General features: G+C 46.4%; 1 protein-coding gene across 2 annotated transcripts in view; it reads right to left on the reverse strand.

The window, feature by feature from the left end:
• The window catches only part of NUP210 (nucleoporin 210), a 115,387-nt gene extending 89,535 nt beyond the window's left edge, over positions 1 to 25,852 (reverse strand). For both annotated transcript variants that reach the window (XM_045851397.1, XM_045851396.1), the window contains exons 1-3: positions 25,532 to 25,852; positions 5,300 to 5,436; positions 3,737 to 3,868 (exon numbers count right to left, since the gene is read on the reverse strand). In XM_045851397.1, the coding sequence (XP_045707353.1) occupies positions 3,737 to 3,868; positions 5,300 to 5,436; positions 25,532 to 25,707 (445 nt within the window). In that variant the 5' untranslated portion in view covers positions 25,708 to 25,852. The remainder of the gene's footprint in view (positions 1 to 3,736; positions 3,869 to 5,299; positions 5,437 to 25,531) is intronic.
• Positions 25,853 to 27,131: the final 1,279 nt, after the last annotated feature.

The following is a 27,131-nucleotide window of genomic DNA, read 5'->3' on the forward strand; positions in this document are numbered from 1 at the left end:
TTGCCCAACTTTATCCTTATGAAATTGTGGCAGGAGACAGTACAGGATGAACTCTGAGACTGCGCTGCTGTTACTGGCCAGAGGCTAGCGTGTCCTGGTTGCCAGGCAATACCTTTTAGTCCTTAGGTAGTAGCTAGGAATGAGTGGCCAGAGGGGAAATAAAGGCAGGGTCCTCACCATTGCAATCTAACAAAGAACTTAATACAGGAGGCTAAAAGTAAGGATCACCCATTGACTCAGAAGTCCTGAGCCTAGTTCAATAAGACTGCCAGGCATTCCGAACAACACAAGTAAACTATGATAGTGCTAGGGGGAAGCCCTTGAAAGTCTGTGTGCATCATCTCCACTAGCTGCGTAAAGGAAACCTTGAGACTGTGTATTCATCCCAAGGCCTAGAAGGGGGAAGGAGAAAGGGATCCACAGTGAAACCCATAAAACAACTTTGGGCAACTGCCTGCCTCCCGTCAGGTATACAAAATGAACAAATACAGCCTGGGGCAAGACAAGGATTCAGGCTAACAGACCCCCACCCACACTTACGTTTGGGTAGTCACATCTCCCCAAGGGAGGCTGGCACCACCTTTACCTGTCAAGCAATATGTAACTTCTTCACTCCCACCCCACCAACTATATAAGGTGTCAGAACAAAGAACTTGTTCTCTTGGCCTCTTTGCTGTTTCACCACATGGGGAGAGGAAGGGCCTCTGGCCCCCCTTGCTCTTGCTCTCCTATTGGAAAACTGAGCACTAATAAACTTTATTTGTATGCCAGTAGACTTCCTGATCTGTAATTCTTTACTGCATTGACAAGAAGAGCCAAGGTTTCTCTGGTACAAAATGTCTACATAAGCAAATCTATATACACAGAAAGTAGATGGATGGTTGCCAGGGGCTGGAGAAAGGAAAGAATGAGACGTTACTACTAACAGAGACAGGGCTTCTTTTTCATAGTGATGAAAACTCTACAATTAGTGGTAGTGGTTGCATGACTTTTTTAATATATTAAAAACCACTAAATTATACATTTTAAACAGGTGAATTTCATGATATAAAATAGTGATAAAAATAAAAAATCTTTTAAAAACCTGTAACTTTAAAAAATGTGACTTAAGAGGGGGAATAGAACAGAGTGGCCAAAAGCATGGATGGGTAAACTAAATTATGGCCCCTGGGACAAATATGGCCACCTGCCACTTTTTCCAAACAAAGTTTTATTACAGCATAGCCATGCCCATTCATTTATGCATCATCTAAGACTGCTTTAGGGCAACAATGGCAGAACTAAGTAACTGCAGCAGACTATATGGACAGCAAAGCCTAAAATGTTTACTATCTGGCTCTTCACAAAGTTTGCTAACTCCTGGCAAACAGAGTGAACTCTGGGGCCAGGCTGGAGCTCAGACTCTGGATCTGCTAAACACTAACTACATATCTGTGTGCTTATGTGCATGTTCATGTTCACTCTCTGTGCCACAGTCTCATCACCTGGGCACGAAATGAGTTGGAAAATGTAAAGTGTACAGAGGAGTGCCTGGCTCCAACTTTGGTTTTTTGTTCCCAAGAAGAGCACATGAATACTCCCTCCCCCTGAGTCCTGCAGATGAACTCCTATCCCCTCACTGCACAAACCCCTTTCTCAGCTTCCAAATCCCAAATCTGGTACACAGGATCCTGCATCTCACCTCTGTCTGAACTTCACTCTCTTCAAGAATAAAATGGCCTTCCCTCCTTTGCATAATCCATATCCTCAAGGCTCAGTCAACCATCATGTCTTCTAAGAAACTGTTCTGACCTCTGTCCTCCACACCCCACCTGCAACCTTCCCAGGGGTTGGCTCTCCCTAACTCTGTGGTCCATTCACACTTGCCATCTAATTTGACTCTAAACAGCACCTACTGAGATGATATGGGCATTTATTTACACATGGACCCCTCTCAAAGCTGGAGGTTATGGGAGCAGAGGCCAAGCCCTTCCTTCCCTGGAAGCACCCCCAGGACCTGGCAAAATGCCCAGTAGGTACAAGGTGGTCAGATGCTACCTGCCTTACTGAGTACCCACTATGCACCATGCAGCACTAAACCCTTTACATGCTTCTTATCAAGTCCTTCCAGCCCCCAGGTAATCATCACCATCTCACTTTCTCAGACCAGAAAACAGAGAAGTTAGGCAGCTGACTTTCCATAATGAAGACATGGAGGAAGGGAAGACTGGACAGATGCCCCAGAACAATAATTCTGCCCCCTCCAAGGGAAATCTGGTGCTGGTTAGAGATATGTTTCATTGTCACACCTTGGGGAGTTCTGCTAGCATCTAGTGGGTAGAGGCCACGTATGCTGCTAAACACCCTATAACGCACTGGAGAGATTTTCACCACAAAGAATCATCTTCCCCCAATGTCAATACTCCCTAGGCTGAGAAACCCTGATCAGAAATTTTTTTAAAAGGAGGGGTTTGGGGCAGGTGTTGAGTGGTCAAGGAAGATTTCAAAGACAAGGTGAGACTTGGTTTGAATTTGAAGTTTTGGAAGATCCCCCATCTTAAAGGCATCTTTTGCCTGACTTACTTTCTTCAGTAAGAATCTTAACCTATGTACTAGATTTATTACGGTGATCACTTCATAAGATATATAAATGTCTATTCAATATGTTGTACAACTAAAACTAATGTTCTTTAATTTTATTTTTAAATTAAAATTTACATTCAGTATTATTTTGTGTTAGTTGCAGGTGTATAGCATAGTGGTTAAACAGTTATATACTTTGCAGTTTTCGGTTTTCTCCTTGATATTTCCAGCACCTACCTGGCACCATGCACAGTTACTGCAACATTCCTCACTACGTTCCCTGTGCTGCACTTAAAATCCTGCGACTACTTTGTTACTGTGAATTTGTACTTCTTAATCCCCTCAGCTTTTTACCCAGCCCCCAACCCCCTCCACCTGAAACTAATATAGTATTATATGTCAAATGTAATTGAGAAATAAATTTTAAAAATAAATTGATTAAATGTAATTTAAAAAGAGAAGAAAAAGAATCTTAACCTACAAATTTTTCCTTCATTCCTTTACCACTAGGGTCAGGCTACAACCAGGACAGTCTGCCTACGCATAACAGATATCCTAAGAAAAGCCCAAGTCCAGGCAAGTTGGTGCTCAACTCTGGTGCAGGGAAATGAGAAGGATGGGGCATGGAGCCAGCATCATAGCCATGTCCCAGCTGCACTCACACATACACACTCACAAATGCACATGGTGGTTAACAGTGCATTTAACCACTGCACTGGTTACCCCCATACACACACTCACACATGTACACATTCATAAACACACTCACACACTCTGCATTCTGGACCAGGAACCAATACCATCACCAAACACCTTCCCCTGTTCACACCACGTTGACCCAGGAGCAGGAGCCTCTTCTAGCTTCCCATCACCCAGATATCACTTCCCAAAAAGGCGCCTTTACTAAACACAATCCCTGTGCACAGGCATGGAGTCAGCCTCCAAGAGATGCAAAAGCTCTCAACTCACTGGCCCTACCATATAGAGACCAGTGTACACCAGAAGTAGCCACGGCCCCCTGCCAATAAGAGCCTAGGGTCCGGACCTCTTCAAGCCCCCTCTGGTGCTACCCCAGCACCAACTTTAATTTCCTGGTTGGAACAGCCTTCGGTGGGGAACAGTAGGGCCATTACAAGGGAAGAAGGAAATAGAGATGGCCAGGGTAGCATCTCACCTTCAGAGTCCAGAGCCTGGATCTTCAGTTCCAGGGGCGAGTCTTCCAGGTAGAGTTCGCGGGTCGTGGAGACGATCTGAATGCCATGGATGAGGTCAACAATGGCATCACAGCGCAGAACCTGTCCTGTGGCTGAAGGCACAGGACCAAGGGGTCAGATGGGTCAGTGCCATGACTGCCACCCTACCTATATGGCCTTGCAAGCCAAGTGGTCTTACACTTTGGCAAAGACTAGAGCAACCAACAAACCAAGCACCACAAAATGGGGCTGGAAGAACCAAACTAAGCCTCAGAAGCCAAGCAGGTTTGTTCAAGTATAACCATTAAGTTAAATGACAAGGGCTCCAGTGTGAGTGAGCACCCAAAAACATAGTACTGTTCTGATGCCTGTCCCTAACTACTGATTTTAGGAATGCCAGCTGGTGGTGTTTATTTACCTACACTGGTATTTTTACATGAGACTATCAACTATACCATGGAAGAAAAGGGGTGTGTTTGCATGCATATAGATTTTTAATTGTTCCACAAATAAGACACACAAATAGCATGTGTCTTATCTGAAGAACTCCCTAGTGCAAAAATAACAGCATGTGACACAAAATCATCCTGATCATTCTCCAGGCACCATACCTGGAAAAAACTTCCTGTGCACTATCAATGGTACTTTGTTAGAAAGCAATACAGCCCCACTTACCAAAAACCTCAAAAAATATTCATATGCTGCCCTGGCTGGTATGGCTCAGTGGATTGAGTGCCAGCCTGTGAGCCAAAGGGTCACTGGTTCAATTCCCAGTCAGAGCATATGCCTGGGTTGTGGGCCAGGTCCCCAGTAGGGAGCATGCATGAGGCAAGCACACACTGATGTTTCTCTCCCTCTCTTTCTCCCTCCCTTCCCCTCTCTCTAAAAATAAGTAAATAGAAATCTTTAAAAATATTCATATGCTGTGTGACTCAGTAAAACTGGGAATCTATTGATAGCTGGAAATGGCCTAAAAGAACCCAAAATTGTTCTCTGAACAAGAATTTTTCTTTTTCTATATAATACTGAAACAAACATCTGAAAACAATGCAAATGTCCAATGTAGGGAATGCTGATAGGACAAGCTCCTGTGAAGAATATTACTCAGCCATTAATAACAATTCTATAATAGGAGAGAAAACTTTTCATATCATGTTAGATAGAAGAAAAGCATGACAGAAAATTACTACAATTGTTTTCTAAACATTTTACAACCATAATATAGTAAATTAAATAGGAAGAAGTGAAAGGATTGCAACAACTTTCTTCATTTTGACTCAATACCCATAAAGAGTTATTTGCACAATAAACATTGAGAAATGAAAGTCAGCCTCTATGAGGGGAAAATAGCACAAAATGCTGGCAGAAGGAAGCAAGGTGGGTGTTGCTTGCTCAGCATCCCTGTCCTCTCTGGGTGTCCGCTGACCCAACAAGAGAAACAACACTGCCACCACACGCTCTGGTGGCGTCTACGGCTGGGGGTCTCAATGCGGTATTTTTCACATCATTCCCCCAGGGACTGCACAGGGCATTCAAACCCTTACTGATGTCCTCTGCAAAGATGATGCTTGTCAAGCGGGCGGGCTGGGACAGACGAGCCTGCACCACTGCCTTCTGGGAACACTGCTGCTTGTCCAGATCCAGGGGCTCTATGCTGGCCACCTCTGGCCGGCTCGATGACCTATGGTAAGAAGACAAGAATTTACTCCCTGGAGCCACCCCACGAAGCACAGCTGGGACCGGAAGCAAAGCCTTGGCTCCCCATCCAGGCTCTGTTCCAGGCTCACACACAGACTAGAGAAGGGCAGTCTCCACAAGCTTGAAACCCAGAGGAGAAATGGGGCCCAGCCATGACCACTCTGATAGGAGGATGACAATGTGAGGACATGCACCTCTGTACACATTCCTCCACTGAAATATTGAAATAGGATACTAAAGACTTGGAAGGCACTTCAGTGTTCAGTAGGTAAGTCACCTTATAAGACTATTCTCTGGAATTGGAAATAATGCTATGCTAGGAGGAAAACCGCCTGTGGTGTCTGGTAAGAAGAAGACACGGTGTATCTCTGTTGATCTCTATGCTGGGCCTGGCAGACAGCTGGCTCCAACATTAGGTTTCATCACCAAATGGGTCCTACCAAACCTGGAGATGACCAACCATAATGACCACAACGACATATAGTCCCCATATGATGGTGCTGACATGATGGTGATGTGATAAGAAAGGCAAATCAACAAACAAACAAATGAACCAGCAAAATCCGTGAGATGGCTCCCATGGAGAGACGGGCTTCTAGAACACAAGGATGAAGGGGAAGCACGACTCTGGGAGGCATCCAGGGTCAGCGCCATGGTTTCTCACCTACAACATGTGGTAACAACTGTTCCGAGTTGAGGTGAGATGGGAGTGGGTGGGCATGAGCAAAGTGGACACAGCATGGAGAGCACAGAATGAGCACTGCCCTTCAGCTGTCTGTAGGCAGAGTGCTCAGGGAAGCCTCTCTGAGGTGGCCTCTCGGTGACAGGGCGCACACGCCGGTGTACCAGTCAGGGACCAGTCAGTGAAGGCCCTGCAGTGGAAAGCAACTAGGCATGCTCCAAGAATAAGAGGGCCAGGGCAGTCCAAGCCCCAGGGCTCCAGAAGATAAGAGATGCTGAACACAAAGAGATGGGCAGCTGCTGAGGTCAGCGCTGTGGTCAAGGGGAGAAGAGGTTTTGAAGTCAAAGGCAGGAGGTCAGGTGAAGGGGATGGCTGGGGCTCTGGTCAAGGAGATAGGAAGGGCTGAAGTCAAGGAGCTAGGTTTTGAGGTTAAGGAGATTACAGAGGCTGAAGTCAAGGAGATGGAAGGTGCAGAAGTCAAGGACAAGGGAGGTGATGAGGCTGAGGAGGCACTGAAGGCCACAGTAAGGAGCTTAGATTTATTCAAAGGGCAATGACAAGTCACTGGGAATCTTAAGCAGGTGAACCTTCTAATCCAATGTACCTTTACAGAACGGAGAGTAAGACGCTGCCCTCAGTGAGCCCACAGTGTGACAGACGACCCAGGGAAGGGGTACCGGCTGCACAGAACATCCAAGGCTCATTCCTAGCGCTGCACTCAGTACAGCACCCAGCAGAGCAGGCACATCATGTCTTTGCTTCCTTCCCCACCCTTCACTTAAATTCACTGAAACATCAATGTTCTGGGATAGTCTGGAGGAAACTTGTAAAAACTGTCTGGTGTTAAAAAGCAATGATGTGAATTACATTCAAACAGACAGGTCCAAGCCCTCCAGCTTGAAGCCGAGTGTCTCCCTGTGAGCCAAGCAGCACAGCAGTGACTGCAAACACGCCTACAGATGCTTTGATCGCACCAACATCACAGGCGGCTGAGCTGCTGGCAGGGCGCCTGGAGTGGGTCAATACCTTTACTGAAAGTACTCTGAAAATGAAGGCCACCCACAGTTAAGGAAAGAAGTCTAAGTCTCTGAGGAAATGCACTGTGGTCCCCTCACTGAGAGACTTCTGAGAAAAGAGAATTTCAGAGACTAAGGGCAGACAACAAAGTGGACACCTGCGAGGTAAGAAAAGGTACCCGTGTCAAAACACTCACACTGTGCTAGAAACACACCCCATTTAACTAGTCGCAGATTTGGAACTCTCACAGCATTTTCAAAGGACATTAAATCTTCTATACACATATGTACACACACAACACTTGCTGTGGAAACAAGAGAACAAATTACAAAACTCACACAGATCAAAGGAGGCAGGACAAATAAATGCAATGCAGAATCCTGGATTTGGTCCAGGAACAGAAAAGAACCTTAGTGGAAAAACTGGTTAAATCCAAACAGCCTAGAGTTTAGTGAACTGTCAGGTACCAATGTCAATGTCTTCATTTTGACAAGTGTTCCTCGTTATGGAAGATGTCAACATTTGGGGAAGTTGAGAAAAAAGTTTATAGGAACTCTGTCTTATCTTTGTAACTGCCCTGTAAACCTAAAATTATTCCAAGTTTTAAATTTTTAAAAAAGATGGGAGGGAGGGGAGAATAGGAAGAATGTAGAGGATTTTTAGGGCAGTGCGAGTATTCTATATGAGACTCTAATAATACAAGCCATCATACATTTGCCCAAACCCATAGAATTTACAACACCAAGTATAAACTGTGATATAAACTATGGACTCTGGAAACTAATGTGTCAGCGTAGCTTCATCACTTATAATAAATGCACTACTCTAGTGTGGGATATTAATAATGGGGGGTGCTATGAGGAGTGCTATATGCGAAATCTGTAATTTGGTTCAATTTTTTATGAACCTACAACTGCTCTAAGAAATCAAGTCTGTTGGAGGGAAAAAAGGCAATCCATCATTTCCTGCTTCTACCTTGAGAAACAGTGTAGTTTGTCTTATTTAACAGTCCCTGGGAACTAGGGATCTGGACTCCCACTCTGGGTTACAAATCCCACCCCACTCTCTGAGCCTTACTCTTCTCAAGAATAAACTAGGGACAGCACCTGTTTTCTTGCTCCCTCACAGCACTGAGTTAATCTCAGGCAGAGCTCCAATAAATAAATTAATACACATAAGAACAGAGTTACTCTAGTTCAAGTTGGAGACCTGAAATCTCCATCCCACCTCCCTCAGCCCTTCCATGGTCTGCTACTGAGATGCCCAGGCAGCCATGAAAGCCTGACTGGAAACACTGTACCTTTCACTTTGTACCTGCTGTTTGCAGGACTTTGTTAAGTACAAGTATGGTCCCTAAAGCAGGGGTCCCCCACCTCCGGGCCACAGACTGGAACCAATCCGGGCCTGTTAGGAACTGGGCCACAGAGCAGGAGGTGAGCTTGAATGGAATGTTCTTGAATCATCCCGAAACCATCCCTCCTCCACCCTAATCCATGGGAAAATTCTCCCCCACAAAACTAGTCCCTGTTGCCAAAAAGGTTGGGGACCTCTGCCCTAAAGCATCTGTATTCAGTGAAATACGAGGTGAATCACACTTAAAATTGTCTAATTGACTTATGAAAAGAAGTAACAGGTAAAATTAATTTAATAAACTCTTTTTTAGAGTAGTTTTAGGTTCACAGTAACATTGAGTGGAAAGTACAGACATTTCCCTATGCTCCCTGCCCACAAGTGCACAGCCTTCCCCACTATCAACCTCCCCCACCAGATGGCGCAAATGTTATAGATGATGAACCTACACGGATACATCATCATCACCCCGAGTCCAGTTTACACAAGGGTTCACTCCTGGTGTTGTACATTCTATGGATTTGGACAAGCATATAATGACATATGTCCACCACTGTAGTATCAAACAGAGTAGTTTCACTGCCCTAAAAATCCTCTCTGCCAATTCATCCTTTTTTTTCACGTTGTCAAAATTTTATTTTTGTTAGTCTAATGGTTGAAAATATTATATCTAGTTTTTTGTATATTTTGTTGATTATGCTATTACAGTTGTCCCATTTTTCCTACTCTTTATTCCCCTCCATGCTGCACTCCCTCCCACCAGCATTCCCCCTCCTTAGTTCATGTCCATGGGTTGTACACGTAAGTCCTTTGGCTTCTCCATTTCCTATACTGTTCTTAACCTCCCCCTGTCTATTTTGTACCTACCATTTATGCTACTTATTCACTGTACCTTTTTCCCCAGTCTCCCCCCTCCCACTCCCTGCTGACACCCCTCCATGTGATCTTCATTTCTGTGATTCTGTTTCTGTTCTGGTTGTTTGCTTAGTTTGTTTTTGTTTTTGCTCTTTCTGGTTCACTTGTTGATAGTTCTGGGTTCATTGTCATTTTCCTATTCATAGTTTTTTAAAATATATTTTATTGCTTATGCTATTACAGTTGTCCCATTTTCCCCCTTCACTCCCCTCCACCCTGCACACCCCCTCCCACCCACATTCCCCCCTTTGAATGTTCATGTCCACGTGTTGTAAGTTCTTTAGCTTCTACATTTCCCATACTATTCTTGCCTTCCCCGTCCATTTTCTACCTACCGTCTATGCTATTTATTCTCCATATCTTTTCCCCCTCTCTTCTCCTCCCACTCCCTTGTTGCTAACCCTCCATGTGATCTCCATTTCTGTGGTTCTGTCCTGTTCTATTTGTTTGCTTAGTTTGCTTTTGTTTTAGGTGTGGTTGGTACTAACTGTAAGTTTGATGTAATTTTTTACTGTTCATATATTTTATCTTCTTTTTCTCAGATAAGTCCCTTTAACATTTCATATAATAAGGGCTGGGTGATGACGAACTCCTTTAACTTGGCCTTATCTGAGAAGTGCTTTATCTGCCCTTCCATTCTAAATGAAAGTTTAGCTGGATAGAGCAATCTTGGATGTAAGTCCTTGCCTTTCATGACTTGGAATACTTCTTTCCAGCCCCCTCTTGCCTGAAAGATCTCTTTTGAGAAATCAGCTGACATTCTGATGGGAACTCCTTTGTAGGTAACTGTCCCCTTATCTCTTGCTGCTTCTGGGATTCTCTCCTTCATTTTTACCTTGGGTAATGTAATTACGATGTGCCTTGGTGTGTTCCTCCTTGGGTCCAACCTCTTTGGGACTCTCTGAGCTTCCTGGACTTCCTAGAAGTCTATTTCCTTTGCCAGATTGGGGAAGTTCTCCTTTATTATTTGTTCAAATAAGTTTTCCACTTGTTGCTCTTCCTCTTCCCCTTCTGGTACCCCTATAACTTGGATGTTGGAACATTTAAAGATGTCCTGGAGGTTCCTAAGCCTCTCCTCATTTTTTTTTGAATTCTTGTTTCTTCATTCTTTTCTGTTTGGTTGTTTCTTTCTTCCTTCTGGTCCACTCTATTGATTTGAAACCCAGTTTTCTTTCTGTCAGTATTGGTTCTGTGTGCATTTTTCTTCATTTCACTTATTGTAGCCTTCATTTTTTTACCTAATTTGCGACCAAAATCAACCAATTCTGTGAGCATCCTGATCACCAGTGCTTTGAACTGTGTGTCTGATAGGTTGGCCATCTCTCAGTTGCTTAAAAGTACTGGCCGCAGGGCTTTCAATTCTGTTTGAGCCATCTTTTTTTTTCCTTTGGTCCAGTTGTGCCTGTTACGTATGAGAGGCAGAGCCTTAGGTGTTCACCAGGGCAGGGCACCCCAGTCGCTGGGCTGTGATGCTGTATGTGGGAGCGGGGTCCAAGAGGTAACAATGTCGCCTGCTCCGCTCTCTCTAGGACTTCAGTCCCCTCAGCCGCTTCCCACAACTAGATTGGGCCCTTCTGGTGCTGGCTCCTAGGCGGGTGGGCTTGTGTACTTTCTAGGACTCTGTGGGTCTCCCCAAAGAGCTCTCCTGTGAGGCTGGGAGATTCTCCTGTCCTCAACCCCCACAGGAGTTTTCAATTGGTGCTTTTAGGCTTTATTTCCCAGCGCTAGGTCCCTGGGTTACGGGGTCTGTGTCGCTACCCATTTTCACCTGGTTTATCTGCGCATGAATATGCGCAGATAAGGTGTGACTGCGGACAGCCAGCTGCCTTGCGCACCTCACTGGGTCGTCTTGTTGCCTCCCAAGCCCAGGGTCTGCAACTGGGTCCATCAGCTGCCCCTGTGCTTCTGGGGTCTGCCAACTGCCACCTGCACCTTGTGTGCCCGCGTCTGCCAGCCACTGCGTTTTCCTGCCGGTACCCCTCAACCCCTCTCTATAGGCCTCCGACTCCACCCCTCCTTACCAGTCTGGATGAATGGTTGTCAGACTTCCGTTCAGTTCATTTCTCTCTGTTCTGGTTGTTTTTTTGCTTCTAAATTTTTGTTGTCCTTAGTTTTGGTTGTGCAAGGAAACACAGTGTGTCTACCTATGCCTCCATCTTGACCAGAAGTCCTACTGTTCATAGTTTTGATTATCTTCTTTTTCTTAGATAAGTCCTTTTAACGTTTCATAGAATGAGGGCTTGGCGATGATGACTTCAAGGTCCTTTAACTTGACCTTATCTGGGAAGTGCTTTGTTGGGGACTGCCCTGCCTGGTCTCAGGAAGCTATAACCCCCCATGACTTAGGCTGAGTGAAAGACCTCAGGACCAGAAGCCACTAAGGAGACAAAACTTATTTCCCTGGCATGAACGCTGCCTGTTCTAATGCCTGGCTCTCATTGCATGATTGGCAGTCAATGAAAGGTAACAATTCTCTAAGAAAGAGACTGAATCTAAGACAGACGCGATCATGTGGGAATGCCCTAAGGGAAGAGACTCAGGGCTGTGGCTATGAAGGGGTGATGGACATCAACCCCTGACCCCTCGGCTTTGTCAAAGCCTGAGTCCTTGTGAGAAATCCAAGGGTAATCGGGCCTGGGACATAGAATATGCAAGATCCTGTGAGATCTATTTGCTGGAGGATGTTATTAACTTGGAATTTAAAGGAACCTGTAGTCCTTTCATATGTTAAAACCCCAACTTTGCCCAGAATCACAGTGGGGGTTCTGTCTGCACCTTTGTAAGTCACCTACTTCTTTTGATCTTTTCTGCCAGACTGTGAATCCACAAACTAAGTCTGTATTCTCAATAAAAATCTGCTTGGGAATGGATACGAGGAACTCTCCACTAGAGAGAGTGGCCCTTCTGTCCCTATTTCCCCACAGGACCTGGTTGTCTCTATGTTTTTCTCGTGTTTCAACGAGCATCCGCAGCAGAGATGAATACTGCTGGCCAGTATCTGCCACAGCACTTTATCTGCCCTTCCATTCTAAATGATAGCTTTGCTGGATAGAGTAATCTTGCATGTAGGTCCTTGCATTTCATGACTTGGAGTATTTCTTTCCAGCCCCTTCTTGCCTGCAAGGTTTCTTCTGAGAAATCCACTGATAGTCTTATGGGAACTTCTTTGTAGATAACTGTCTCCTTTTCTCTTGCTGCTTTTAAGATTCTCTCCTTCAAGGCCCTGGCTGGCATAGCTCAGTGGATTGAGCACGGGCTGGGAACCAAAGTGTCCCAGGTTCGATTCCCAGCCAGGGTACATTCCTAGGTTGCAGGCCATAACCCCCAGCAACCGCACATTGATGTTTCTCTCTCTCTCTCTCTCTCTCCCTCCCTCCCCTCCCTAAAAATAAATAAAATCTTAAAAAAAAAAAAGATTCTCTCCTTCTCTTTCATCCTGGGTAATGTAATGATGATGTGCCTTGGTCTATGCTTCCTTGGGACCCACTTCTTTGGGACTCTCTGGGCTTCCTGAACTTTCTGAAAGTCTATTTCCTTTGCCAGATTGGGGAAGTTCTCCTTCATTATTCATTCAAATAAGTTTTCAATTTCTTGTTCTTCCTCTTCTCCTTCTGGTACTCCTATGATTTGGACATTGGAATGTTTAAAGTTACCCCTGAGGTTCCTAAGCCTCTCCTCATTTTTTTAAATTCTTGTTTCTTCATTCTGTTCTGATTGAATGTTTGTTTCTTTATTCTGCTCCAAATTGTTGAGTCCCAGTTTCCTTCCCTTCACTGTTGGTTCCCTGTGTATTTTTCCTATTTATAAAAATATTTTTATTAGTTTTACTTTTGTTTTTTTTTAAGATTTTATTTATTTATTTTTAGAGATAGAGGAAGGGGGGGAGAGAGAAAGAAACATCAATATGTGGTTGCCTCTCGCACATTCCCCATAGGGGACCTGGCCCACAACCCAGGCATGTGCCCCAACTGGGAATCAAACAGGCAACCCTTTGGTTCACAGGCCAGCACTCAATCCACTGAGCCACACAAGCCAGGGGTGTATATTTTTGTTTATTTCACTCTGTATAGCCTTCACTTTCTCCTCTGTTTTGTGACTGTCTCAGTCACTTCTGTAAGCATCCTGATTACCAGTGTTTTGAACTCTGCATCTGATAGGTTTGCTGTCTCTTCATCACTTAGTTCTATTTTTGGAGTTTTGATCTGTTCTTTCATTTGTGCCATATTTCTTTGTCTTGGCACACCTGTTACATTGTAAGGGGCAGAGCCTTAAGAATTTGCCAAGGCAGGTCAACCTAGGTCACTGTGTTGTGACTCAGTATGTGGGGGAGGGTTTAGAGAGGGAACAGTGCTGCTATTGCACAAGCAAATTGGGCCCTTCTGGTGCTGACTCCCAGGTAGGTAGTTTTGTGTACACTCTTGGACCCTGTGTTCTCTCCAGCGAACTCTCCTGTGAGGCTGGGAGTTTCTCCTGTAGCCACAATGTTGACATGTTTTTACAGCCAGAGGTTTTAAGGCTTTCTTTTTCCATGCTGGAGTCCTAGGTTCTGCGGTCTGTCTCATTTCCCAGTTGGTCCTCCAGTTTATCTGCACCCAAATGTGGTACCACCTAGTCTTCCAGCCACCGCCTTGCTGCACATCCTCTCCACCCCTCCTATCAGTCTGAGTGAATGTTTCTTCTTTAACTCCTTGGTTGTTGGACTTATATACAGTTCAATTTTCTGGCAGTTCTGGTTATTTTTTGTTTTAAGTTTGTTGTCCTTTTGGTTGTACAAGGAGGCAAAGTGTATCTACCTATGCCTCCATCTTGGCCAGAAGTCCATTTATCCCTATTTTTTAAAGCCCCTATTAAAAAGCCTTATTAAAGAAAAATAACAGGTAAAATCAATTTTAATAACACATATTACTTAACCCAACATACCCTAAATATCACCATTCAACATGTGGCCCCAGTGGCATGTCAAGCACTCAGAAGTCACAAGTGGCAAGTGACTATGGGATTCGACAGCCAGCTCTGGAGACTGGACTCAGGTGGAGAGCCAGCCAGGTGGTGCTCTTCATTCACCACTCCCTGTAGGCATCTTCTGATCCTTGCCAAAGGTTGGCTGGGTGTGGGGGGTGGGATGGCAGGTGCTGAGCCTTCCTGTCATCTCTTCAGAAAGGCTCTTGGCACTGAGGACTGACCCAAGGGCAGTAAGTGCAGCCTGGAGATGATACAAATTAGTAGGCCTTACCACCAGCAGCTTGGGAAGGAAGCACCCACCCTGACACAGGCCTGCAGCAGGGTGGCTGTTCCAGCCTAAAGACAGCAAGATCCTTTGTAGGGGGAAGAGCCCTAACACGAGCCTGCAGCAGTCTAGAATCCCTGTCCCTAATCAACTTGGGCTGAGCTCCATACAATAGGAGCCAGGCTGATCCTCACAGGGCTGGTAGGAGGGCTGGAAACACTTTATAATAAATGTTAAAGTGCTGAAAAAAGTCAGCAGCAGACACGGCAAACTACCAGGGTGTGGACAACCACACACCCACTTTCACTTGGGAATCTCCTCTGGGCTCCAGATCACTCCATCTGAAGCTGGAAGGGCTCATCCCAATATCACAGAAGGTTTATGACAGCCTAGGTGGTGTTTCTACAACCAGCAGAAGGTTCTTTTTAGTTATCTGACTCTTTCTTGGATATTCTGAAGCCATGTGCTTTGGCTATACTTTTAAGGGGCACAAAAAACAGAGTCCAGCCATGATGTGTCCTTGGGCATCGCCGTCCCCCTCCCAGTGAGGTTCTGGTGGGTCCACACTGTCATCTGCCACCACCAAAGTCAGACCCCTACTCCAACAGCCCAATTCACTTGGATGCAGCATCATGTTCTGCCAAAAAAAGAGGTCCTGGCTCATATGACTTTCCTGCTGAAGAGTCTTTGTGTGCCCCACAATTTAAATTAACCACTACTCTTCAAAAAAGATGTGTTCTGCTCCAACTTGCATACACTTGGCTCTTCCATGCATCTCAACTGCTGGTTGGCATGTCTGTCCCACCACCCCAAACTCAACAACATGCTCTATGGGCACATGAAAGTGTTAAGGTCTTTCTCTGGGTCCCTTGTGTTTTGGATAACATTATCATTTGTACTAGTAGACTGAGTTAAGCAGATTGCCCTCTCTAATGTGGTGGGCATCACCCAATCAGTTGAAGGCCTGATGTTGAGTGGTGAAGTAGCACCCTGTGATGGCAACATGGCTTGCTCAGTTCTCTACTGATAACTGCTCGATGGTGAAGTCCTTAAAACAGCAGGTTACTGCTGCTCACTCACTAGCTGTGGGACTTTGAGCAAATAATTTAACCTCTTTGGGCCTCCATTCCTCTTCTATAAAATGGGAATAAAAATAGTACCTGCTGCAAAGAGTTGGAGTGGTTTAAATACATTAGAAAGCTCTTATCACAGGGCTTTGCAAATAGTAAGCTCTCAGGTTTGGAAAACAAGAGGAGGCTCCCAAATAAAGGGCTTGTTGCCCTGCACTATTTGGTATGATTCCAAGCACAGGAACTTTGCTCTTTAAACAAATTAATAAAATGTGAGCCCTTCTATATTGTGATCCCTGTCCATCCCCTTCTCTTAATGGAGCCTCACCCTGATCCCTGTTGTCAGGGTCCCAACAACAACCTCCTCAACCCCTCATCCCCACCCCACCCTCCTCAGTGCCACAAGCAAAAATCCAGTCCCAAAAGAGGGTTCCTGATCCAAAGTCACATTCCTGGCAAGAGCCCAAAGCTTCTGACTTCAAGTCTAAACTCTGCTGAGAAGCCTCTCCCTTCCTTTTAGCTTTCTCACCTCCCTGCCTCAATTCCTTTGCTTATGTTGTTCCCTCCATTTCACATGCCCTTCTCACCCACGCTGATGTTGCCCAACTTCTATGGCTCATGGCAAACAGCAACTCTTCCATGGACACATTCCTGAGCCTTCTCACCTACCCTCTTCTCAGTTCCCTGAATATCCCTGGTCTACCCTGAAGTCCCTAATTCATTTATCCATTCACTGAATCCATATTCACTGGGTTATGTGCAATGTCCCAGTTACCATTCTAAGTGCTGGGGATACAACAAAGTACTAAATATCCATTAATCTTCACCTTTACAGAGCTTACATTTTAGTGGGAAGAGAACAGAATAAACACAACAAATGCATATGGAATCTTCGGAAATAGAGCTATGGAAAACATAAAGCAGGGAAGGTAAAGGTAATTTTCAGTAGCACGGTGAGAACTTGGACAGGGTGACGTGGGAGCAAAGATCCACACGTCTGCAAAGGAGAGGCAGGCATGGACTCTTGGACATCTGGAAGAGGAGTCTGGGGAAAAGAATCAGCAAGTTCAAAGGCTCCAAGACAATGGCATGGTGATAACCATCTTTCCTGTCCAACTTCCTCCAGACAGGACAGCAAGGACAGAGCCGATAGCTGGTTCATTTCTTGCTCCACTGCACTAGCACATGACTCTGGCACAAGATTTTGTAGATGTCCTTTATCAGGTTATAGACTCATTCTCTTCTATTTCTCATTTGCTGCAAATTTTTACCATGAATGGGCATTGAATGCTCTGCACCTATGGAGATGATTATATGACTTTTCTTCTTCATTTTGTTGATGCGGTAAATTACACTGATAGTTTTGTTAATGTTAAACCGGCCTTGCACTGCTGGTCTTTTAACCCAGATGGTCATGATACATTATCCTTTTAATATTTTCCTTAAATAGATTTGCTAGTATTTTATTAAGGAATTTTGTACTTTTGGTCTATGGATTTCTTCTATTTATAATGTTTTTGTCAGGTCTGCACTCAGTGTAATGTTGGCCTTATAAAAATGAGCTAGGAAATGATCATTTGCTCTCTTTCCTGAAACAGTTTATAAAGGACTTGTGTATTTCCTCCTTAAATGTTCACTGAATTTATAGGCAGAGCCATCTGGAATTAGAGTTTTCTTTATAAGAAGGTTTGTAATTATAAACTTAATTTTACCAAGTGTCCTTAATGGATGAGAAGGCTCTATGCCTTTCCAAGTGTTTTCAGAACCAGCCCCAAAGTCCTACACAGGAGGTGGGTCCAAGGCACCCACCTTAAAGCTGGGGAAACTGAGGCTCAGTGCTGGCCACATAGCCATGTTGCCTCCTTTCCTCTCAGCATTCTCACTCACAACCCACCATGACCTCCTCCCAGATCACGGCAGCTCCCCTCAAGCACCCCAGGAGAGCCCAGGGTATATCTGCTATCTCGATCTCTATCTCTGTCTCTGTCTCTCATACACACACACACACACACACACACACACACACACCCCTCTACACCTAAACAGCTCAATGAACAGGTGAGTGATGCCAACGCAAACACCTGGGTGTCACTCCTGTAGGGTACCTGTGCTGGGTTTGGAGGACCAGCCCCCACCAACTTCTTTCAGTAGTAGCACCCAGCCTTTCTGTGGGTGCCACCTCTTCTCCACTGGTGGCTCCAGAATCCTTACACTCCTGTGGACACTGGGAAACAGGTGACCAGGGCCTGGCCAATCAGCCGTGTGTTCTATTAGCTGGACAAGAGTTCAGACCTCAGCATGTCCCTCACTAGACTTGACCCCGAGAGCTGCAGGGCTGGAAGTGTTATCTTGCTACCCCAGGAGAGACCTTGCCAAAGTCAAGACATAAGGACTAAGAGGCCAATCCCTGCTAACGAGACACTGCGACACAGAAGCCCAAACAAAAATCCTACCTGGCCCTCAGGGTGATGAGCCAGAACAACTTCATTGTTTTATTAAACTACTGTGGTTTGAGTTTCTTGTCACATATAATCAGAAGAATTTGCACAAATAGAATCCCCTGACTGAATTCTTTTGAGGCTTATTGCCTTATTTCATTCAAACAATCGATGATATATTTTTTAAAAAAGAAAAAAAGTTTCATTTATTATGTGTCAGATACAGATATTTCATTTGCATTCCAACAATTCTATTAAAATTGGTCTGGTATATCAGGAAACCTCTGCATGGATGTTGAGGAATCTACCCATGTTCATACTCCTAGAAAAATGACTCAGTCCAGCCTAGCTCCAGACCCTTGGTCTGGACACATGGTTTGTTCAAAATAAGGACAAAGGCTTTCCACCCATACCTGGGCTGCCCACAGGAAGGGACTGGGCTGCCAGATCTGGGCAGAAGATGGCCTCAACCTCCTCCTCAAATGCCCCACTACCATAAATGCTTTTAAAGTGTCACTAACTTTTCTAAAACCCTCTTGAAGGAACTAGGTGAACCAACCATTAGCTGAGAAGTGCTGTCTCACTTCCTCTTGCCTCCCAGGTTTGAGCTGCCTCTAAAGCCAGTGACCTGCTTTTGAAAGTGGTTCTGCTACTGTCTGTGAGGTTCCTGGTCTCTGGCTCCCCATCTATGCAGTGGTCGTCATTCCTACCAAAAAGGATTAAGTTTTGTTTTTAGAATTAAGTGGAAAATAACATGCAAAGGGATTGACAGAAAAACTGGTTCTGTTATTTTGGTTCCCTCTGCCACACACCCTCTACAACAGGGGTGTCAAACTCATTTTCACGGGGGGGCCACATCAGCCTCACGGTTGCCTTCAAAGGGCTGGATGTAACTTTAGGGCTGTATAAATGTAACTACTCCTTAACAGTTAAGTGAGAGCTTGGCGCTGCCACCAGGTAGAAACAAGGTGCCGGGCTGGATAAAACAAGGTGGAGGGCCCTCAGGCCATGTGTTTGCCACCTGTGCTCTACAAAATTCCAAGCCCCTGCCTCTGGACATGTGCCTCTGACTGCAGGGGCAGCTGCCCAGACACCTGCACCTGTGACAGCCCTTCCCCACCTTTGGGCCTCTCTCTGTATGCTGCCCTCCTGCATCCAGTCACATCCAGGTAACCCTCATATCCTATTCTTATTTTTTTCCTTTGAATTGATTCCTCTTTATGGAAACAGTACATTAAAGGAAACCTTACATCATTATGGTAAATAGAAAGCTCCTATCATTTGCCATACATCTGCAGTAACCATAAAAACAAATGTGAATCAAAACAATGTTACTTGATTCTGGGAAGGGGTTCTGAGCCATCTGCCTGCTCTCCCTGGAGACAAGCAAAGGCATTAAGGAAAGCAGAATGATGGTTGCAGGGGCTGAAGGAGGGGATGAGGCGCTAGCATTTGATGAGGGCAGAATTTCAATTAGGGATCAATAAAAGAGTTCTGGAGATGGACAGTGGTGATGGTTGCACAAATGTATGAATGTACTTAATGCCACTGAACCAATCACTTAAACATGCTTAAGAAGGTAAATTTTATGAAATGTATATTTTAGCACAATTTTTAAAGAAAAAAATATAAACAGCATATTGGTACCAGAAGTAAATGTATCTCAAAGAACTCTAAAAGACTGACATTGAATTGTGAAAGGGTAAAGTTTTAACACCAAATAAAGCCCACTCACACACAGAGTATGTCTGGGGCTCTGTGGGGCACCAGTTCTGCACTCTTCACAACACAGGAACAGGAGCTAAGCAGAGAACCAGAGGGCCAGAGGGCCAGAAAATGACATTTAGAAAGTGAGAGATGTGAAAAGAATGGGGGTGGGTGGGGCAGTGGAAGTGAGAGTCCACCCTCCACCTACCTGCAGGGCCCAGCCCCTCCTGGGCAGAGTCAGGGCCTGCAGGCAGGGCAGAGTGGGGAACCGAGAAAGGAAGCAGGAGGTAAACAACCCAGGCACCAGGTCAACTGAAGGCAACACACACTTCAAGGCACCTCCCTCTGTGGGTGGGTCTCATGAAGTGAGTTGAGCAAGGCCCCACCAGTCCTGCGGAACCAAAGCCGCAAGCAGCCCACAGGGCCGGATGCAGAGGGGAGGGCAAGGCGCAGACAACCAGTCCCAGGCGAACCCCGCCCAACTCCTGACCCTGGCAACCCCCTCCTGTCTCCTAACCATAGGCCACAAGATCCCACATGGCCTGGCCTCTCCCTACTTCTCTAACCTCATGTCTTAACACCCTTCCCCTCACCAAACCTGCTCTGGTTGTGCTCTTCCAACGAGCTCAGTCCCTCTCTAGCGCCTCTGCACTTGCTGTTCACTCTGGCTGGTGCCCACTCAGGTCCCAGTTCAGCTCCAAAGAGGATTCCCCTGACCACCCTGAGCTGCACTGACCACCTTCAGCCCTTATCTGCCACAGCACACTGTCATGTCCTCACAGCCATATCACTCTAAGAAATGTAGCCATGTACTTCATCTTAGCTTATTATCTAACTCCCACAATCACCTATATGCCCCAGGAAAGTAGGGTTTCATCTGCTTGCTCACTGTCACATGCCCAGGACCTGGAATGGTGCCTGGCTCATAGTAACCGTCACAAGTATTCATCACCTATCTGTTAAGTGAATCCCCGGCCCTCATCTGTGAACTATGGTTGTCATCATGCTTGTCCCTAGGGCATTTGGGCAGGATGGCTCTTCACTGTGAGCACTGTCCTGGGCACGGCAGGTGCTTTGGCATCTTTGCCAGAAATAACACCAAACATGACCCCCAGGTAAGAACACACAACCATGGTTTACCATTCCAAGACCCCTGAAGAAGAGAGCAGAAGAGAGATTGGTCTAGGTATATAAGGATGAATAGTCCTTACAAATGGAGTGTCAAGGGAAAAACACTCCAGACTAGGAGAACAAAAGTAGTTATGGGCCAGAGAAGGCCCAATGAATGGGTACAGAAGTTGCAAACTGGTGGGCCTCCAGCTGAATTAAACCTATTTTTTTTGTTAAGCTTCTACATTGTAAACTTTTAATTTTAATGTCAGAGCCTAATTATCCAGTTTCCCTCAGGTCCTGTCACCTCACCTGTCCAGCTTCCAACATGTGACTGCCTCTGTCCTGCAGGCTGAGTCCATGAACCCAGTAGAAGGCATGGGGGCTGGAGGATGTTCCAACTTGGCTCAATATGTAGATGGGCCTTAGGAGGAGCCAAAGAAACCTTCACCTCACCCTCTCTCCCCCACCTTCACCCTGCAGAGCGTTACACTGTGATTAGCTGCTGCTTCCTCCTGCTGAGGTCAGGCAGAAGAACCCCCAAAGTGCATGGTCCAGGCTTGTGCTGGACTCTTTTTACCCATGGTCATGGGTCAGCAAGAACAAAGGGACAATAGGGTCTTTCATGCCTACTGATTCTCATAGGATCACAGAATACTCCAAGAACAAGCTCCACTGTACAGGGCTCATGCAGCAGAAAGAGCTCCCATTTGCCTCCCCGCAAATCCTTATACTTGTGGCTGGGAAGTACCTAGGCCATGATGAGAGGATGCACCCTGGTTCAGGACCAAGCCTGGTAAATCCAGGTTGCCCCAGCAAGAGTTTCCGGCAGGAGAGAGGAGAAGGAAAAGTCTGTGCACAGCTTGGTTTTGGGTTTAGTGCACACTGTGTATGCCCTGCCTTGTGCTCTTTACCAGGCAGATGGGGGAGTACTGGTGCTCACGTTTACACCTGTAACCTTGTCCAGTCAAACACCCTTAGCCATAGGAGTGCTTCACCCAGAGGCCTGCGAGGCTGCATATACACCCCTTCTCCCAGAAGCAGCCAATAGGTAAAAAACTTGGTCTTCCCCTATCAAACCACCCTCCCCCCAACCTTCTTCCTCCTACCCCCACCGAAGGGAGGACAACCTGTGGTGCAGTTCAACTCCAGGGGCATCACATGGATCACCCCAAGGCCAGACTTTCTCAGAGACCACATCTTCACTCATCTTCCCTTCCCACCTCTCAGCAGAGCATCCTTTAATAAACCTCACACACTAAATCCTTGTCTTAAGCTCTACTTCTGGGAAGCCAACCTAAAACACTCACTTTCCAAGATAAGGCAACCCACTGAAGAAACCAGAAACCATGGGGCTTCAACCGCAAGGAAAAGAATAAGCAGATAATGCAACATCTACCCAACAGAACAGTGCCCAGACACTGAACACTTAGGAAGATTCTGAAACAACACAGAAAAATACTTGGGCTTTCATTTTAGCTGGTGGGTAGAAGAGAAACAGGTTACCAGGTGGCCTAAATATCAGGTTTGAACTTTGAGGAAAAAAAATAAGTCATTAAAAGGAAACCAAAATGGTGACTGATTGACTATAGTACAGTTAAAGAATTATGATCTATTTTTTTCTCTATTTTCTCAATTTTCTATATGTCATTTTTTAATATAAAGGATTCCTTAAAAAGGCCCTAATGAAATATGCCTTATGGAGCACTTTCAATAACACAAAATATCAAAAAAAGAATCAGGAACTTGTTACATAACCGTAATGCTGATACAAATGGAAGGATTCAATTAGTCTGGCAAATTGGCCAGACGTTGTAAGCTCCTGAATGGGGTGGGACAGGAGGAGTCCTGGGGGCTCTTTCTCAATTCACAGACCCTCACAGGTTATAGGAGACCTCATACAGCATGTCCCTCCCTGAGGCTTAGACTAAAGGCAGTTTAGACTGGATGATCTCTATGGTTCCTCTGGCTCTAAAACTGTCCAATTATTAGATACTATAAAATCAAGAAACAGCAAAAGTAAACATTCTTAGCTCAGGCATGTGGTGAGTTCTGTAAACTTGGAGCTTGGCCACAAATTCAAAGAATGAGCAAAAATAACCCCAAGGTTCAGGAGCATCAATACTTTTTTATGTTTCATCACAGACAGAGCCTTAAAAATGAACTCCTTGGATGCAGAGGGTATTTTCTTCCCAGGTGTAGATTACTGAAGACATACAGCTTGTCTGCACATCAACTAAGCCAGTAATTCATTGCTGCCGTGTTGCAAGAATTTTTAAAACATGCAATACTCGACTCCTTAGTCAGGTGCACTGATCTCTTTTCCCTTAAGATTGTCAAATTTTAAAAAATGACAACAGCTAACACACAATAGTCGTCCATTGTGAATGAAATCAAAATTATACCTATTTTTTGGTCAGATCAGCAAAAATTATAATTTTTGGTGTACCGCAAGATTTTAGTCATTTGTTCATGTGTGCCATGAGATGAAAAAGGTTAAAAACAGCTGAACTAAACAATAGATGATGAAAATAGGAACAGCATCACTAAAAATTAAAAAAAATCAGTATTTAATTGATAGAAGATTTTTCTGTGAAGTTAGGGGGAAAATCACAACCACCAAACATCTCTGAGGAGACACATAAGATGAGTAGTCACACACTTTCAATAAACACTATAGATCAGATGCAAAACAAGTTATTTAATATAATGCACTTAATGCTTCTCTGATGCATCAGAGACTAAGAATGTTTTTTCCCCTTCCTCATAAGAAGCTGTACAAGTAAATTAAAATCTTCTGGTCCATCAGCTCCTTTCAGAAGAAAATGCAATTAGGTAAAAAAAAAAAAAAAAAGATTGTTACTTCAGGGGAAAGAAATACAGATACAGAATCTCAAAGGAAGTAGCATACAAATACATCCAAATGGATGTATTCATTTCAAGCCAGCTGTTTTTAACAACCAGCTTCCTCTTTCTTGCCCATATATTAAGAGAACTGACAATTTCAACCAGAAAGTGAGCATGTATCTCCTGCAAAGGATGGACTAACAGCTGGTCTTCCCATACAAGACAAGGCCCTAGATGGGGATACAGAAAACTTCAAGCCACAGATGAGCCTCTGAAACAAGCCAGAAATAAGACGCTGCAGGCACAGAAGACACTAAACCCAAAATGAAAATGGCAGACATAGCATGTCCTTAATTTAGGAGGTCGACTTTCAGAAAATAAAAAGGAGCAAGTAAGAAAGAATGCTGCTCTGGGCAACATATTTGCACAGACGAATATTCAAACAAACAAAACACACCCACACACCCACACACACTTCTCTGTAATGGGATCCCCATCTTGTTGAGCCTCAACTCTGACCCAGCTTTGAGACTGGGAAAGAAAGGGAGGAGCAAAAGTGTATCATGGGGGCTGCCTGGGTGGCGACTGCCTCCTCCTTTTCATCTCTGGCAAGCTCTGCCTATGAAGTGTGATTGGGGACCTCAGTCACACCGAGGGCTGGCTCCATTCTGCTAGTAGAAGCCGCGTTCTTTTCCAGCTGCAGGATGAAAAGGCTGGACCACATCACCCTGCTCAGCCAGGAGCCTAGCCAGGTCTCCCTGATGTGAAGAAGGGGAACAGAGCCCTCTAGTTTCATTAGTATCTGGTGTTTCTCAGATAATACTCCCTACACTAAGTGTAGAATTCCTGAGTTCCCCTGGGAAGCCAGGAAGGGAGGCGTGGAACAAGGATTGAGTTTGAGGCATCAGGGCTAACTCCACTCTGGGAAACCTGGGAGTGAATCACCAACCACTCCTTTGTGTCTCAATTCTCGTCTGTCAAATGAATCCCTGGTATTTTCTCCTAAAGACCTTTCATCACAGGTTTATGTTCCTACCAAAGATGCTGCAGGAATATGATTTGACTCCCACACATGCCTTATACACTTCTCCACAAACCCAATTCCCACACCAATGTGGCGCCAGGGATGAGTCTACTGTCACAAAACAATCTCACGAGACTTTTGTCTCCTGACTAGAGCTTGGCAGGGCGTTGTCCACCTGCTCCCTGGAGTCCAAAACAAGACTACGGGAAGCCAAGCCCGAGCCCAGCAGCTCCGGTATCTTCCATTCCCTATGGGGTGAGTCCTGAGAATCCCTGTCCCAGAGTCAGGCCGCCTGGTTGAGATGGGTGACACCCCTCCTAACAAACAAGCCACAAACACGCAGGTCACGACCAGCCAGGCCCAGGCAGCTCGGCTCCCGCGAGGCGGCGCAGAGACCCGGTGGCGCCATGCGCAGTGGCGGCGACCCGCGTGCACGCCGCCAGGTCACGCTCGACCAGCCGCCGAGGCCCGGCGGCCCGGCTGTCCCTCCGCCCCGCCGCCGCACCTGCTGCCCGAGCGCCTGCTAGGGAGCGCCCGACCGCCTCGCCGACCCTCCGGCGCCAGTCCCAGCCCCAGCCCGAAGGCTAAGCGCTCTCAGGCCACACGGGACTAGTCCGGGCCGCCTCCCCCGCGGGGCGCACCTGCAGCGCGCCCGCCAGCCTCCCCGCCGCGGGCCGCGGCCGCGCCTCACCAGCGGTAGCAGCCCTCCGAGGCCTCCAGCGTGAAGTTCACGCGCGTGGCCCGCGTGAAGGGCAGCAGCACTTTGGGGATGTTGAGCTTGGCCGCCGCCACGGCGGTGGGGCCCAGAGTCAGCAGCATGGAGAGCGCGAGCAGCAGCTGCGGCAGCCCCTGTGCAAGCGCCGCCATCCTCGCCCCGCTTCACCTCCGGCGACCCAGTAGCCCGCTTGCTCCCCCTCGCGTCCTCCGTCCCGCCCACGCGCTCGGCCAGCAGGTGAAGAGCGCGGGAGCGAGAGGGGCGGGGCGAGGGCCGAGGCCTCGGGCTACTTCCTGGGCCTTGATGCGGCTCGAGCGCGGGAACCGAGGGAGCTGAGCTCCCGGCGACCTCACTCGTGGTAATGCCGGGCGTAGGTAGGCACTGGGGTGCTCGCCCACTACCACGCAGTGCGGGTATGAGATGATGCGCGCTCCCCGGGATCCGGTGGCGGGACGCGGAGCGTGCCTGAGACACCCCAGGGAATAGAAGCTATGGAGCGCGTGCCCACGTGGGAAGAGCCTGCTCGCGCGCGGGCCTGCGGGACACCCTGGGCGACGCGGGAAGCCTTGACCAGTTTTCTGGCTTTCAAGTTCACACCTTGTGATTTCACGCTCTGTAGCTGTACTGCACGTCAATGTGGAGCCTTCCAGCCATTCCCACAGTTGTTCTTGGGCTCTGTTCAGCGCCTCTGGGCCTCTGCGGAGCTCAGAGGAGGCTGCCAGTTCCTTCCCGCCCCCACCCCCCCACCCCCAACTTCCCAACCTTGAGCTCAGTCAACGGGAAAAGGGACAGGCACCCAGGAAATCTGGGATGGAGAGGGCCAGAATGTGCCTCATCCGGGTCCCTGCTTTCCATAAGGGGGACTGGGTTCTTGCAAGGAGAGGAAGACAAGCCGCAGCACTGAGGGCCCTATGTATGCTTCCTCCCCTTCACAGTCTTGCCAGAAAGTCCTTATGATCCCTATTTCTCCAGGAGGAAACGGAGATTAAATAGTCCGAAGGTTACTCACCCAATAAGGCCGGCAATGGGGCTCTCTGATCCTAAAGTCCTTGTTTTATGAGTTGCACCCACTGTTTTCCCGAAGCGGTACCGAGGTTACCCAAACAGCAGATTAAGGGCATCAGCACTCCCAGAGTTCACTCTTACCTTCACTCCGCTGAGAGAGGGTGAGGAGTTGAGGGAGGCAGGGGGAGGACAGTTCAGCATTACTGAATTCGTATGCACACAGAAATCCCGGATCTTAAATTTAACATCCTTTTTATGCTTTGTGGTTTGTAGTTGTTCTTATAATGAATTGCATGAGGGTGGATTCAGCAGGCCCCAGGTGTACCATTGTCTTTAAAGTGTTAATCTGTTGCAGGGAGGGTTCAGCCTAGTGGGTGGTCAGAAACGAGGCAGGGTGTGCAGGCACACGCTCAATTTGTGTAGCTTCCAGGAGGTGTGCACTGAATTGTAACCAGGAAGGCACACAATGATGCCACTGCCTGAGAAGGCTGGGAGAAGCTGGATTTCAATCATGCTCTGGAAGGAGTGACTCCTGAGCTGGGCATAGACATCTTACTGGTCTTCAGAGAGG

This window comes from Phyllostomus hastatus, unplaced genomic scaffold, assembly GCF_019186645.2.
Source record: "Phyllostomus hastatus isolate PE091 unplaced genomic scaffold, TTU_PhHast_1.1 phas_contig_86, whole genome shotgun sequence".
NCBI classification, from domain to species: domain Eukaryota; kingdom Metazoa; phylum Chordata; class Mammalia; order Chiroptera; family Phyllostomidae; genus Phyllostomus; species Phyllostomus hastatus.